General features: G+C 39.0%; 1 protein-coding gene across 1 annotated transcript in view; it reads right to left on the minus strand.

Annotated features, from left to right (window-relative positions):
- Positions 1-13,324, minus strand: part of LOC145997030 (uncharacterized) — a 59,159-nt gene extending 45,835 nt beyond the window's left edge. The window contains exon 1 of the mRNA XM_083133650.1: positions 13,269-13,324. Within this exon, the coding sequence (XP_082989776.1) occupies positions 13,269-13,271 (3 nt within the window). The 5' untranslated portion in view covers positions 13,272-13,324. The remainder of the gene's footprint in view (positions 1-13,268) is intronic.
- Positions 13,325-15,728: the final 2,404 nt, after the last annotated feature.

A 15,728-nucleotide genomic window follows, 5' to 3' on the forward strand; every position in this document is an offset into this window, starting at 1 on the left:
GCCGTGCAATTTCACCACGCATCCTGTGCACGTCATGTTGTCGCAAGTTCGTAATGACAAATGATGAACAGTAACGCACGTTTATTTACGTTCTACAACTATTACACAGTTACAAAACCGCGTATTTGGAAACACTGACCGGTTGTGACGTCATGAAACGCTCGCAAATATTTGGTTCACGTAGTAGAAAGACAGCAAGGGAACAGCTTTCGTGCATCGGAGTGAAATTAATGTCGATATGTCTAAAATTGAGATTATTTGCGGGGAAAAACCGAAATACCACCTTCAAGAATCCTTAGGAATGCAGAATACGTAAGTATCAATGTGAAAAATAAGAAAATAAGGGAATTAGAGACGTTTGGTGGTTACTGAAATTTTACCATTTGCTCTTGCCTCCCCGATGGCGTGCTGGTACCCTTGTCGCCTTGTAATCAAGGGATCCCGGGTTCGATACCCGGTGGAGGCACATAGTGGTTCGGATTTTTTTATTTAGCGTTGTTTTTCTGTCACTTTTGGCTAATCGTGAAGATGAGGATGGGTGATGAAATTGATGAAGGGACACTCACAAAGCACAGACATGCCCAGGTCGAGATTTGAACAAGGGACCCCTTGCGTAGGCTTACCAGATTGCTATAAGGAAAATGTAGGACATGATGCCCCAAAATGTAGGACACAAAACATTCGCAATAAATAATACATATTTCTATAGAACACGTTAGAGAGTAATTTAAAATTGACACTTTTTAGTTTAAGAAAGAAAAGATTTCTTAATGAATTCTTTAATGCGAAATTTCCAAACTTGTAATCATACTAAACGATGAACCTCTTACTGTAGATGTTTTAACTGGTAATTCTCAGAGGAGCCAATTTTTCTCAAAATTTTAGGTTTTAGTCAAAATGTCAGTCAAACTCTTAAATTATATGGACCAGTACCAAACTTTTTACAGACTTTATGAAAAAAATATTTCTCTCGTGAGTCCTCAACGTTTGCATTATGACCTGTAATGGCAAATAAATATTCAGCAATTACCGTAATTTGAAATGATTCCAGAAGTTTCATCTTGGGTAGTTTTTAGTTCAATAACAGGGTTTTTACCAAAATAACAAATCCAAAATTCTTGACTTTTTCAGGACTTTTCGTGACCTTTCTTTTTTCAGTTTTTCTTAACCTTTATTTATTCGACCCCTAACTAAGCAACTAAGCAACTAAGAAAATAAATATCTATTTAATGAAAAAATCCTACCAAAAGTCCAGTTAAGATGAAAACTGAAGTCGTATTTAACCAGAGAATTAGATCTGCTTTATCTATTAATGCCCTCGGACTGCACTTTGCAGACTAGCGAGACTCTGGCGTCTGGATTCACAGTCTGTATAATCTTATGTGGGGCTTGTGTTGTTGTTCCTATTTGTTTGTCTCTTCATCCATCTTATCTTACCACCATTCATCCTCAACTTCGCGATTAGCCAAAGGGGCAGAAAAGTTAAGTAAATAAACTAAATCAACTAATCAGTCATTGTGATAGCAAAAATTCTTGACCACAAGTATAATTTATTGACTTTTTTATTGACTTTCTTGACTGGCAGACACCCTGAATAACTCTGTTCTCTATAACCCTGCTTTACAATCAAAATAATGAATAACAATGGGAAACATCTTGTTCCATCCCAAGGCAAGAAATTACCCTCAGGCATTGAACAGTGACATCATCAATATGTGGCCTCAAAACTTTGCTCATTAACTGCTTCCTTTTTTGTTCTAGCAGGACAAACTTTTCTTTTCATTTTGGACAATGTATGAATCAAAATAAATTTCACTATTGAGTTTGGGAGCGCAGTCCATTGACTTGTAACTTGCATGATTTCTCTTTGTTCAACTGATACACGTATTTTCCTAATTAATATTATGTGACGCTCAAAATGTAGGACATTTATGATATTTTTCAAATTCCTCCAGGACGCCGGACATAAGGCTAAAATGTAGGACATGTCCGAGCTACCCTTGCGTTGTAGCGCGGTGTGATAACAACTCCACCACAGAAGCCGGCAATCGCGAAGATGAGGATGAGTAATGATGTGATGAAATTGATAAATAGACACAAAGAACATCCATGCCGAGATTCGAACCCTGGACCCCTATCGTCGTAGCGGTCTGTGATAACCACTCTGCCATGGAGGTCGGCTACATCTATTGTGAAGTTCATATTGCAACTCAGGTTAACATTCGTGACTGAAAATGTCAACACTGGTGTCTGTAAGCTCTTTAGACTCTGCTGTGTATGGCAGGGACGATTGGCACAAAAAGGACGCTAAGGAAGAGGATAATAAAAGAAAAAGCCGTCTCTTCGATCCTTTACGTAACGCCTTCTATTATCCAATGGCTGAGGAGAAAGCAGTAACAGGTTGTGGGATCGTCTTCGTTCCTAAATTAAAAAAAATATTGAATGGGCGTTTTTCGCGTGTTGGCTTGATAGCAGTCATGTTTTGCTTGAAATGAGTTATGGTCCTCTCCCTCTGTGTCTCTAGGTTTGTCTCTTTTTCGCTTCTATGCCTAATTCACTCTTTTTCTTCTCTTTTTCTATCTGTTTATTACTTTTTAACAGGGTTGTTAGAGGTCCAGGAATTTTAAATAAATTCAATTCCGGTCCAGGAGAGAAAATCAGCAAGGGTAAATGGGTTCTGGACAGTAAAGAACCTTTTTTTTTATCTGTAAAGTAATTCAATTTGGTCCAGGAACCTTTTTTCCATCAATTTAAATACGGTCCAGGGACCTTTTTTTCAGGAACAATTAAAATACGGTCCAGGAACATTTTGCCGGATCAATTTAGATACGGTCCAGGAAAATTTTTTTTTCAGACTGAATTTAAATTCGGTCCAGGAACTTTTTTCCGGTTACATTTAAATACGGTCCAGGAACCTTTTTCAGACTGAATTTAAATTCGGTCCAGGAACTTTTTTCCGGTTAAATTTAAATACGGTCCAGGAACCTTATTTCAGACTGAATTTAAATTCGGTCCAGGAACTTTTTCCGGTTAAATTTAAATACGGTCCAGGAACCTTTTTTCAGACTGAATTTAAATTCGGTCCAGGAACTTTTTTCCGGTTAAATTTAAATACGGTCCAGGAACCTTTTTTCAGACTGAATTTAAATTCGGTCCAGGAACTTTTTCCTGTTAAATTTAAATACGGTCCAGGAACCTTTTTTCAGACTGAATTTAAATTCGGTCCAGGAACTTTTTTCCGGTTAAATTTAAATACGGTCCAGGAAACATTTTTTTTCAGACTGAATTTAAATTCGGTCCAGGAACTTTTTCCGGTTAAATTTAAATACGGTCCAGGAACCTTTTTTTTCAGACTGAATTTAAATTCGGTCCAGGAACTTTTTTCCGGTTAAATTTAAATACGGTCCAGGAACCTTTTTTTTTTCAGACTGAATTTAAATTCGGTCCAGGAACTTTTCCGGTTAAATTTAAATACGGTCCAGGAACCTTTTTTCAGACTGAATTTAAATTCGGTCCAGAAACTTTTCTCCGGCTAAATTTAAATACGGTCCAGGAATCTTTTTTCAGACTGAATTTAAATACGGTCCAGGAACTTTTCTCCGGTTAAATTTAAATACGGTCCAGGAACCTTTTTTCAGACTGAATTTAAATTCGGTCCAGGAACTTTTCTCCGGCTAAATTTAAATACGGTCCAGGAACCTTTTTTCGGACTGAATTTAAATTCGGTCCAGGAACTTTTTCCGGTTGAATTTAAATACGGTCCAGGAACCTTTTTTCAGACTGAATTTAAATACGGTCCAGGAACTTTTCTCCGGGTAAATTTAAATACGGTCCAGGAACCTTTTTTCGGACTGAATTTAAATTCGGTCCAGGAACTTTTCTCCGGCTAAATTTAAATACGGTCCAGGAACCTTTTTTCAGACTGAATTTAAATTCGGTCCAGGAACTTTTCTCCGGTTGAATTTAAATACGGTCCAGGAACCATTTTTCAGACTGAATTTAAATTCGGTCCAGGAACTTTTCTCCGGTTAAATTTAAATACGGTCCAGGAACCTTTTTTCGGACTGAATTTAAATTCGGTCCAGGAACTTTTCTCCGGCTAAATTTAAATACGGTCCAGGAACCTTTTTTCAGACTGAATTTAAATTCGGTCCAGGAACTTTTCTCCGGCTAAATTTAAATACGGTCCAGGAACCTTTTTTCGGACTGAATTTAAATTCGGTCCAGGAACTTTTTTCCGGTTGAATTTAAATACGGTCCAGGAACCTTTTTTCAGACTGAATTTAAATACGGTCCAGGAACTTTTCTCCGGCTAAATTTAAATACGGTCCAGGAACCTTTTTTCGGACTGAATTTAAATTCGGTCCAGGAACTTTTTCCGGTTAAATTTAAATACGGTCCAGGAACCTTTTTTCAGACTGAATTTAAATTCGGTCCAGTAACGTTTTTCCGGCTAAATTTAAATTCGGTCCAGGAACTTTTTTCCGGTTAAATTTAAATACGGTCCAGGAAACATTTTTTTTCAGACTGAATTTAAATTCGGTCCAGGAACTTTTTCCGGTTAAATTTAAATACGGTCCAGGAACCTTTTTTTTCAGACTGAATTTAAATTCGGTCCAGGAACTTTTTTCCGGTTAAATTTAAATACGGTCCAGGAACCTTTTTTTTTTCAGACTGAATTTAAATTCGGTCCAGGAACTTTTCCGGTTAAATTTAAATACGGTCCAGGAACCTTTTTTCAGACTGAATTTAAATTCGGTCCAGAAACTTTTCTCCGGCTAAATTTAAATACGGTCCAGGAATCTTTTTTCAGACTGAATTTAAATACGGTCCAGGAACTTTTCTCCGGTTAAATTTAAATACGGTCCAGGAACCTTTTTTCAGACTGAATTTAAATTCGGTCCAGGAACTTTTCTCCGGCTAAATTTAAATACGGTCCAGGAACCTTTTTTCGGACTGAATTTAAATTCGGTCCAGGAACTTTTTCCGGTTGAATTTAAATACGGTCCAGGAACCTTTTTTCAGACTGAATTTAAATACGGTCCAGGAACTTTTCTCCGGGTAAATTTAAATACGGTCCAGGAACCTTTTTTCGGACTGAATTTAAATTCGGTCCAGGAACTTTTCTCCGGCTAAATTTAAATACGGTCCAGGAACCTTTTTTCAGACTGAATTTAAATTCGGTCCAGGAACTTTTCTCCGGTTGAATTTAAATACGGTCCAGGAACCATTTTTCAGACTGAATTTAAATTCGGTCCAGGAACTTTTCTCCGGTTAAATTTAAATACGGTCCAGGAACCTTTTTTCGGACTGAATTTAAATTCGGTCCAGGAACTTTTCTCCGGCTAAATTTAAATACGGTCCAGGAACCTTTTTTCAGACTGAATTTAAATTCGGTCCAGGAACTTTTCTCCGGCTAAATTTAAATACGGTCCAGGAACCTTTTTTCGGACTGAATTTAAATTCGGTCCAGGAACTTTTTTCCGGTTGAATTTAAATACGGTCCAGGAACCTTTTTTCAGACTGAATTTAAATACGGTCCAGGAACTTTTCTCCGGCTAAATTTAAATACGGTCCAGGAACCTTTTTTCGGACTGAATTTAAATTCGGTCCAGGAACTTTTTCCGGTTAAATTTAAATACGGTCCAGGAACCTTTTTTCAGACTGAATTTAAATTCGGTCCAGTAACGTTTTTCCGGCTAAATTTAAATACGGTACGGGAACCTTTTTTCCGAATCAATTTAAATTCGGTCCAGGAACCTTTTTTTTTCAATGAAACAATACGCAACTTGGACCGAATTTAAATTGTTCGAGGAAAAAGGTTCCGGTCCTGCAGCGGAACCCAACGGACCTTTAACAACGCTCCTATTTTTAACCCCCACCCCATTTTTCTCTCTCTCTATTATCCCTGCTATTCCTTGTCCTATTCGGGTGACTCTTTCTGAATACATCCAAATGCCAATCTTTCGTTTGTAATGCCGGTGACTGTACGCCGATTTTCTCTCCCTGCTTTAATCGTGAAGATGAAGACGAATGATGATTGCCTCCCCTATGGCGTGGTAGTAATGCCTTCGACTTGTAAGCAAGGGTTCCCTGGTTCGATACCCGGTGGAGGCACATAGTGGTTTGGATCCCACTTTAAACTGTAGGTCCAGTCCCGATTAGCCTTACTGTGCATAATGTGGACTAAAAACACAAAACGGAGTAGTCTCTGAATTCACTGTCAGTATAATCCACTGTGGGGGTTAGTATTTTGTCCTGTCCATGAGTGTTTGTGAGTGTCATTTCATCAATTTCATCTCCTAGTCTTTCATCCTCATCTTCGCTGTTACCTAAAAGTGACATAAAAGCGAAGTAAATAACCCAACTCTTACTGTAGCCCAGTGTTTCTCAACCTTTTTCAGTCCGGGACCCGCATTGAAGGATATTACACTTCATGGGGCCCATAAGCATGGGCGTCGGCAGAATTACTTGCATGGGTGTGCACCCAGCTTATAATCATATATTTCGTAACATCGAGAGTACTTTATAAGAAGCCCTCATCTACGCTTCCTTAAACAAATTACACATACTTCATTCGGGTCTAGGACATTTTGGTTTGATTTGATTGATTGATTGGTTTGGTCCACTTTATGCACAGTAAGGCTAATCGGGACTGGACCTACAGTTTCAAGTGGGATCCGAACCACGATGTGCCTCCACCGGGTATAGAACCCGGCGCCCCTTGATTGCAAGGCGACGACGCTACCACTGCGCCATCGGGGAGGCCCTTATGACATATTGGTGCCGGGCATTTTGGTGCCAGACATTTTGGTGCCAGACATTATTTTGGTGCTGGATATTTTGGTGCCACGACATTTTGGTTCTAGACATTTTCGTGTCGGATATTTTGGTGCCAGACATTTTGGTGGCAGGAAATTTTGGTTCCAGACATTTTGGTGCCGGATATTTTGATGCCAGACATTTTGGTGTCAGATATTTTGGTGCCAGACATTTTGGTGGTAGGAAATTTTGGTTCCAGACATTTTGGTGCCGGATATTTTGATGCCAGACATTTTGGTGTCGGATATTTTGGTACCAGGACATTTTGGTTCCAGACATTTTCGTGCCGGATATTTTGGTGCCAGACATTTTGGTGCCAGATATTTTGGAACCGGATATTTTGGTGCCAGGAAATTTTGGTGCCAGACAGTTTGGGGCCAAGACATTTTGGAGCCGGATATTTTGGTGCCAGACATTATTTTGGTGCTGGATATTTTGTTGCCACGACATTTTGGTTCTAGACATTTTCGTGTTGGATATTTTGGTGCCAGACATTTTGGTGGCAGGAAATTTTGGTTCCAGACATTTTGGTGCCGGATATTTTGATGCCAGACATTTTGGTGTCGGATATTTTGGTGCCAGAAATTTTGGTGGCAGGAAATTTTGGTTCCAGACATTTTGGTGCCGGATATTTTGATGCCAGACATTTTGGTGTCGGATATTTTGGTACAAGGACATTTTGGTTCCAGACATTTTCGTGCCGGATATTTTGGTGCCAGACATTTTGGTGCCAAACATTTTGGTGCCAGATATTTTGGAACCAGATATTTTGGTGCCAGGTAATTTTGGTGCCGGATATTTTGATGCCAGACATTTTGGTGCCAGGACATTTTGGTTCCAGACATTTTCGTGCCGGACATTCTGGTGCCAGACGTTTTGGTGCCACGCATTTTGGTGCCAGGATATTTTGGTGCTTAACATTTGTATAGCCCCTTCACCTCGGGCCCTTGGCCCACAATCTAATTGATAGAGTTGTGAATGTATTAACGCCTTATTGTGTTATTTATTAGGGGTTAGCGTATTGAGTATTTAACTTATGCATTACAATAGTCTCTACAAAGATGAGAACGTAGTGCAGCAATATGGGTTAAGGCATAATACCTATAAATGCATACTTATCTGATTTTTGAATTTAGCATTGCATTAAAACAATTGAAATGTACAGTATACTTTCACTCTGTATCATCAAAATCCACTTTATATTTCCATTACATTTCCCGAGACCCAAAACTTCTTTCTGGAAGGATGTGCTTTTCCAAATTTGTGGCTTCTATTGTGGTCACGGACACTTCTGGCTTGTAGCGATACAATTGGCAATCAATGGAATTATTACAACCCAGCAGTGCCCGTGACTGTACACGATCAAACGCCTACTCAAGTTAAAGCGAACGACGTCATCAATAGCCCCATACCTTTCTTAAGCTGTCAATCACCTCCTTTCATTATGTCTTGTTATAGGTAGTCTCGAATGGACAGAGCAAGGACGCATTTAGGTGGGGCGTCCAGGGGTTCCGGACCCCACCCCCTCCCCCTGAAAGACTTGCCAAGTACTAAAATTAAATAATGTAAATAAAATTGTTTTAGCCTTTGTAATACAGAGTAATTCAAAATGAATGGTCCAACTTTACACAGTTATTATGACGTTACTATATATGATAGAATATCAGACAAGGCATCAATATAAAGAACAACTGTGGAAGTTTTATTCCCACTTAGCTGGGCTTATTCTGCTTAGCCGATGCTCCACCAGGATCGCCAGTGTCGCAAAATGGCTAATGACCAGTACAAGGCGTATTCTTTGTTGGAGCTTTCGAGAACTGATCTATCACAATGGTGCGAAGACATTTCCGCATACGTTTCGGTAGTAATTCATATGTTTCGCCCTTACGAAAGATTTGCCAAAGTTACAACTGCGAATTGTTAGTGCCTTCGAAATTGTTGATGACAATTTGCTGTCTCGTGAATAGCAAGTACTTGATTATCGTTTGGAACTTTTCCACATTACACGTGGTTCCTATGTTGAATCTTTATAATGCGAGTCATGTGAGTAAAACTTCCAGAGTTTTTCTTTATATTGATGCCTTGTCTGATTTTCTATCATAAATAATAACGTCATAATAACTGTGTAAATTGCACCTTTCATTCTGAATTACCCTGTATAATCGATGATTGATTATTTCCGACAAATTTATTGGAAGGCAAGGAATTTGGCTTCTAAGGCTTTGAAGGACGGATCCAAAGATTTATGCGCATTACTACTTATGATAATACGCATAAAATATTAATGAGCAACTTCACATTTTGTCAGAAAATCTAATTCCTTTTTTGTTATTCCATAAATATTCAATTCCATATCTATTTGACATTTATTTCCTTGCCAGGGAAGTTGTTTTTGTATACAGTAAAACCTCATTAATCCGGAACCCGATAAGCCGGACTTTGCTGAATCCGGACAGGCAAAAGGAGAAAAACAACAGAAAGCAAGGTTTTAAATGTGGCTAGAAGTCAACAAGAGAACTTCCCAAAGAAAAGGCAGTCAACAACTGATGAAATTCTGTTTCCCGCAGTCTTTGTACTGTACTGTATAGTGTATTTAGGCATATGCCCTTTAAATACACCATAATAAACGCGTTTTGTTGCTATAAACGGAGCTTTAATGCACTTTCTACTCTTCTTTTAGGTTATTTAAGTTAATCCGGACTTTAGTTAAACCGGTCAACTTATCCCCCCTTAGTCCGGATTAACTACGTTTTACTGTATTTTTTTTGTTATCTTAACTACACGTAAGCTAGATAATGAATACCTGCTGTTATATTTGTATTCTTGTACCAGCTTTTTACCTATTCAACCAATAAAAATACAATACTAATTTCAGAGTTTAATTAATAGTTTAAATTAAATGTAATTATTCTATTTAAATTATTGCTGTTGTTGTTGTTGTTATTATTATTATTATTATTATTATTAGTAGTAGTAGTAGTAGTAGTATTGAAACACTTGGCCCCGAATTATATTTCTAGATACGTGCCTGGGACAGAGGAATATGAACCAAACTGAGTAATTTCGTCAAAGAATTCGATGATGCATTTTAGACTGATGGATAGAATTTGTTTTGCAAAGTGTTTGAAACGTCCGTGAACTTCATTTAACCACGAAACATAAATCTGCTCTTACAGCATGATTTATATTTTCTAGATGTTTAGTGCCTTTTTCCTAACTATTTAGGCATTTTTAGTGCCTAACATCTCGTCTCTACTCGTCATAGCAATTAACCTCTTTCCTTCTAAACCTTGGAAATAGTGATCTTGATGCTCTGTAAATGAACCTGACAATATCCCATGTGATATGTTTCACCTACGTCACAAACTGTTGCATTGTAGCTTCGAGCAGCCATGATTGAGGCCAGTTCTTGTAAGCATACAGAATTCAAGCGAGCGGACGGGAGATAGTAACGCAGACATTCGTGATTTAAAACAATCTTGCAGTTGGTGCGCATTGATTGATTGATTGATTTGGTGTTTCAAGTCCACTTTATGCACAGTAAGGCTGGGACTGGACCTACAGTTTAAAGTGGGATCCGAACCACTATGTGCCTTCACCGGGTTCGAACCCGGAACCCTTTGATTACTAGGCGATGACGCTACCAGTGCGCCATCTGGGAGGCACAGTTGGTGCAGATATAACGAACGCTACGTGGTGGATATTTCCTTGCAAGCAACAAATAAAATTGGCCTCAAACATGGCGAATACTGACGTCACATGAAACCCACCTATAAGCTATTTGGATGAGCAGATACCATTTCATGTGTGGCCTAAAGCCCCCTGAGCCCATCCGGTGGCTACGCCCGTAACGACTGGGTTCAAAGGCAATTGGTAAGTCACGCGGGTCATTTATAATAATGAAAGCCTAATAAAGGAGAAATGTTACCTCTGTAGGTTAAAATATTCATAGCTTTTTTTTCAATCTCTCTACAGTCTGTCTTATATTGACTTTTCCCCCATCATTGCTTTCCTAATGCAAGTGGCCAGACAACCACATTGACTCTCAGACAGTGTTGCCACAATCTGAGGGCACAATTTCCCTTTGCATGGGGCAAAATTTCCCTTTTTGGACTATTTTTTCCCTCCACCTAACAAATATAATAATAATAATAATTATTATTATTATTATCAGTAGTAAAATTTCCGTTGGTCCATGTTCGTATGAAGAAAAAATGTTACACAATTTTTTCACATACATATCAGCTTCATCGGTTTCTGGTCAGATGTCTTAGGTTTAAATCATGGACAGGAATCCATTAAATCGTTAATTCTCATGGTTACAATTATCCGAAGATACAATCTTATATTCAAGGGAGCAGAAATAAGAAGAATCAGAAAACAATAAAAATGTGAATATGAAACTGGAACGTAACATAGATTGTAATAATGTAAAGTCAGAAGTCTTAAAATTTCCCTCAAATTGTGATATTTTTCATAGAAAATCCCTTTTGGTTAAAATTTCGGTCCGAATTTCCCTGCAAAAGGGAAATTTCCCTACATTTGGCAACACTGCTCTCAGATGCAGATGCTGGGATGTCAAGGTGCAAAATGGAAGATTTATGTCCTGAGAGGGAAGAAAAGGAGAAGATGAAGCGGCTGTTAATCTTCTTCACTCGTGCCAAAGGTCACGTTTGGATTGAAATCTACACGCGTTCCACACGCACACGCATTTGACACGCAAGGAAGATAATGTTGGCTCAAAGGATCTTGAGTATGCACTTGGAGAATCTCCTATTTCGTTCTCTCTGTCACTGACATTTTCCATAATATTATCGTTATTATTTTACCGATTTGTGTTATGTAGCATCGCTTCTCTGACGCATGTAGCCTATCGTGACGATGAGGATGATTAGATAAAATTGATGAAGACGCACTCACAGAGTATACAGGTCCTCCCCGATGGCGTAGTGGTAACGGCGTTGCCTTGTAATAAAGGGATTCCAGGCACATAGTTTCTCGGATCCTGCTTCAAACCAGGGTTGTTAAATGAAGAGCTGGGGGGTAAAACATGGTCACATTTTGGTCATTTTTGAGTTACAAAGTAAAATCTGCCATCCTTTGAGTGAAATTGCCATGTCATACAATTTGCATTGGACTCGGTGAAGCCTTCTGAAATTGGTAAACACAACACGAAAACAATTTATCTACAGTATAGCTTGTAATAACCTTTTTTTCTTAATGAACTCAGAAATGATCAAAATGTCACCATGTTTTACACCCGAACCTTTCAAATGTCCAGAAATTGTAAATAAATTCAATTCCGGTCCAGGATAAAATATCAGCAAGCATATATGGGTTCTGGACCGTAAAATAACTTTTTTTCATTTTTAAAGTATTTTCAATTGGGTCCAGGAACGTTTCTTCTAGATCAATTTAAATTCGGTCCAAGTTCGTTACTGAAATGAAACAATATGCAACTTGGACCGGATTTAAATTGTTGAAGAAAACGATTCCAGTCATGGGTTTCTGGACCTTTAACAACCCTTCTTTTCACTCTAGGTTCAGTCCCTATGCATGAAATGGACCTAAAACAAAGAATACCCGTGCCGAGGCCGGGGTTCGAACCCGGGAACTTCGGTCTGAAAGTCGACAACTTGCACGTACACCCAGCCGGTAGTAACTGTTACTAGACCTGAGTTACTTTTGGGTTAAGTAACTGCTATTAAGTTACTTCGAAGAAGTAGTTTGGGTAAAACTGTCAAAGCCGGGAATCGGCTGTAACTCGTTTATTCTGTAATTGTTGACATTCGTATTTACTTATTCTGCATTGCGAAAGATTGTTTAACAACGGATTTCGCTTTTTTTTTTTTAACGAAATTAGTATCTATTGTCGACATATCGAATAATTATTGTTCGTTCTTTTCTCGCTTCCTGAACACGCAAAATGGCGGGCAAATCTTGACTAGCGTTGTGTTTCAAACGGCAAGCAGTGTTTCAACCTTCTTAACAGAAAAACTCCCGCATAGCCCCGAAAACCATTCCCGCATAGCCCCAAAAACCATTCACGATAGCCCCACGCACCATCACGGTAAGGTTAGGTTAGGTTGCTTTAGGTTTGGGCAATATAGTGAGAAAAACTGTGCGTTTGGAAACACTTACCGGGGATTACGTCATCACATGCTCGCAACATCCGGTTCAAGTACATGGATGGAAATGCAAGCAACAGCTTTCGTGCATCGGACGGACATTATTATAGAGAAATACATGAATTAGCGGCCAAATACATTGAAAAATGCGAGAAAACACTTCAACGACCTTCCGAAATTACACAGAAACTCAATTCCGTAAGTACTTTCTCCTGTAAATTTGAAGAAATCCGATTCCCGGCTTTGACAGTTTTACAGTAGTTTGAATAAAGAATGAAATGTACACTGTCGAACAAAATGAATCCTAGTCGTACTCACCATTATGTGACAGAGCTTGCACTATTTTACATGTCTTCGCTCACGTAACTTTGACCTAAGAAACAGCCCGGGACCAACTTTCCCTCTTATATATCCAAGGTAGGAGATCAACCGAGATGCGCCTCCCAGCTCCTAAGGGGGGGGGGGGAGGGGGGACGCGTGATGAGACGCGAAAAGGATCCGTTCCCCGTCCGCACTTTCACGTGGCTGTGTTCCAACAGCTTGCATGATCTTACGAGGCAACGCCTTCTGTGGGTGACCCGAAGGGTCAGTCGGTAGGAGCCGGTTGTGACGCTTTGTGTGGCAAATGTCATGCAGACGGGCGGGAAGATTTTTGTGAACTGGTGGGGTGATTTTGTGAACAAGCGATGGACTTTTGTAAACCAGCGGGAGATTTTGTGAACGAGCGGGGAGATTTTGCGAACATTCGAGAATTTTTTGTAAACAAGTGTGTAGATTTTGTAAACGAGCGTAGAGATCTTGTACGCGGGAGGGAAAATTTTGCGAACATGCGATAGATTTTGTAAACAAGCTGAGATATTTTGCGAACATGGGAGAGCTTCTTGTAAATGAGCGGGAGATTTTGTGAACGAGCTCGAAGATTTTGTGAACATTCTAGAGATGTTTGTAAACGAGCGTGGAGATTTTGTAAACAAGCGTAGAGATTTTGTAAACGAGATGAAAGATTTTGCGAACATGTTAAGAGATTTTTGTAAACGAGCGGGATATTTTGCGAACATGCCAGAACTTGTAAATGAGCGGGGATATTTTGTAAACGAGCGGGAAGGTTTTGCGAACATTCTAAATATTCTTATAAACGAGCGTGCAGATTTTGCGAACAGACGAGACGATTTTGTAAACCCGTGGGAAGATTTTGTGAACTGACATGGAGATGTTTCGAAAACCCGGAGAAACTTGTAGAAATAGAATAATTTATTAACGAACTGGGAGATTTTTGGAACAGGAAGTGATTTTATGAACGAACAGAAAATATATTTGCGAATTTCGGCGAACAAACATATTTAACACCTAAAAGTTAGTTAGGCATTTCCTTCCACATAGGGCAATGTATGTACAGTCACATAAATTTCGTACAATTCGGCCATAAGTGGATTTTAATAGCAAAATTACAATGGCAACCTCTGTCACCGCCGTAGAGTTAGGCAACACACATAACGCCTGCAGGAAGCGAGTATTTCAGGATATAGGTGTCCCATTTTTATTGCCTGTGAGTGTACATACTTCCAGACCGGACAAGTAAAGTTGGAGCTGAAATGCCATACGATTTTTCATTAAACACGGTAGAATTTTGTTCATGGCTTAAATGTTAAGGAAAATGCTTTCGTCGATAGCAGGCCTAACTCAGATTCCTGTAAACAGTAAGGTTGGTTAGCCAAAGGCAGCCTGTGTTCACGAAAATCATATTGGTACTTAACACAGCTAACAAATGGCACTACATTAATGTACCCAGTCCCCTTCTGGAGCACTATGCAGAAAAACTGTCTCTGAATCGGGATGCCAGCAGCCATTTTATGTAAGTCATTGTGTTGTGGAGCGAGTAGATAATTATTTGTCATTGTAATTTTCACGTGAGTAAGAAATATGTGTGTACATCTTTTAAACTAACGAATGCTCACATATTATACATATTTTGAAAGCTCATTTAATTATCTTTTTGGTCATATCGTTACATAAGCTTAACTTTGCACCTTTGGTTCACCTATCTTACCTTCCAAACAATGCCCCTGTGACACCAAAGTATAAAGTATATATAAAGTATAACATTGCAGCTGTACATCAGGCGTGCCAGGTCTACACATAAAGTGCCACCAGGGATGTTACTGGAATACACCAGCTGCACGTAACGTAGTATTTTTTGTCAAAGCAACGATACCTATTTTTGTTTCAAAACGTAACCCGCAAGCGAATTCTTAAGGTGGTCCATGGCTGATTTGGTTTATTTTACTTCACTTGTCTGCCGCTTTTGGCTAATGGCGAAGATGAGAATGAATTAAATCGTTGAAGGGATACTATTTCCTTCAACACTGTTTGCAGTTCAAACAACAACTTTTCCCCATCTCCCAAGTTCTACGGGTAATTTACTACATTTTTACATCACCCCATCAATTAACTGGTTCAGATCCCTTCATTCTATAGAATGACACGTGGTGGATTTGCTAGGGCTTCTCATGCATTTTTTCGGAAATGCGATGAGAAAAGAGTTTGTTAACCAGTTTAGGATTTATTCCCCACCCCTAATTTTGACACGTGGTGGAGTGCTTGAGGCCTTTTCATTTTTTTCACAGAAAATGAAAAGAGTTGCAGTTCATTTTTAACCAGTTTAAATTAAACCCCACCTCAAATTTTGACACGTGGTAGAGTTGCGGGCCTTTTCATTTTTTTCTTTCAGAAAATGAAAAGAATTGCAGTTAAATTTTAACCAGTTTAAATTCAACCCCA

This window comes from Lepisma saccharinum, chromosome 13, assembly GCF_977018435.1.
Source record: "Lepisma saccharinum chromosome 13, izLepSacc3.1, whole genome shotgun sequence".
Taxonomy (NCBI): domain Eukaryota; kingdom Metazoa; phylum Arthropoda; class Insecta; order Zygentoma; family Lepismatidae; genus Lepisma; species Lepisma saccharinum.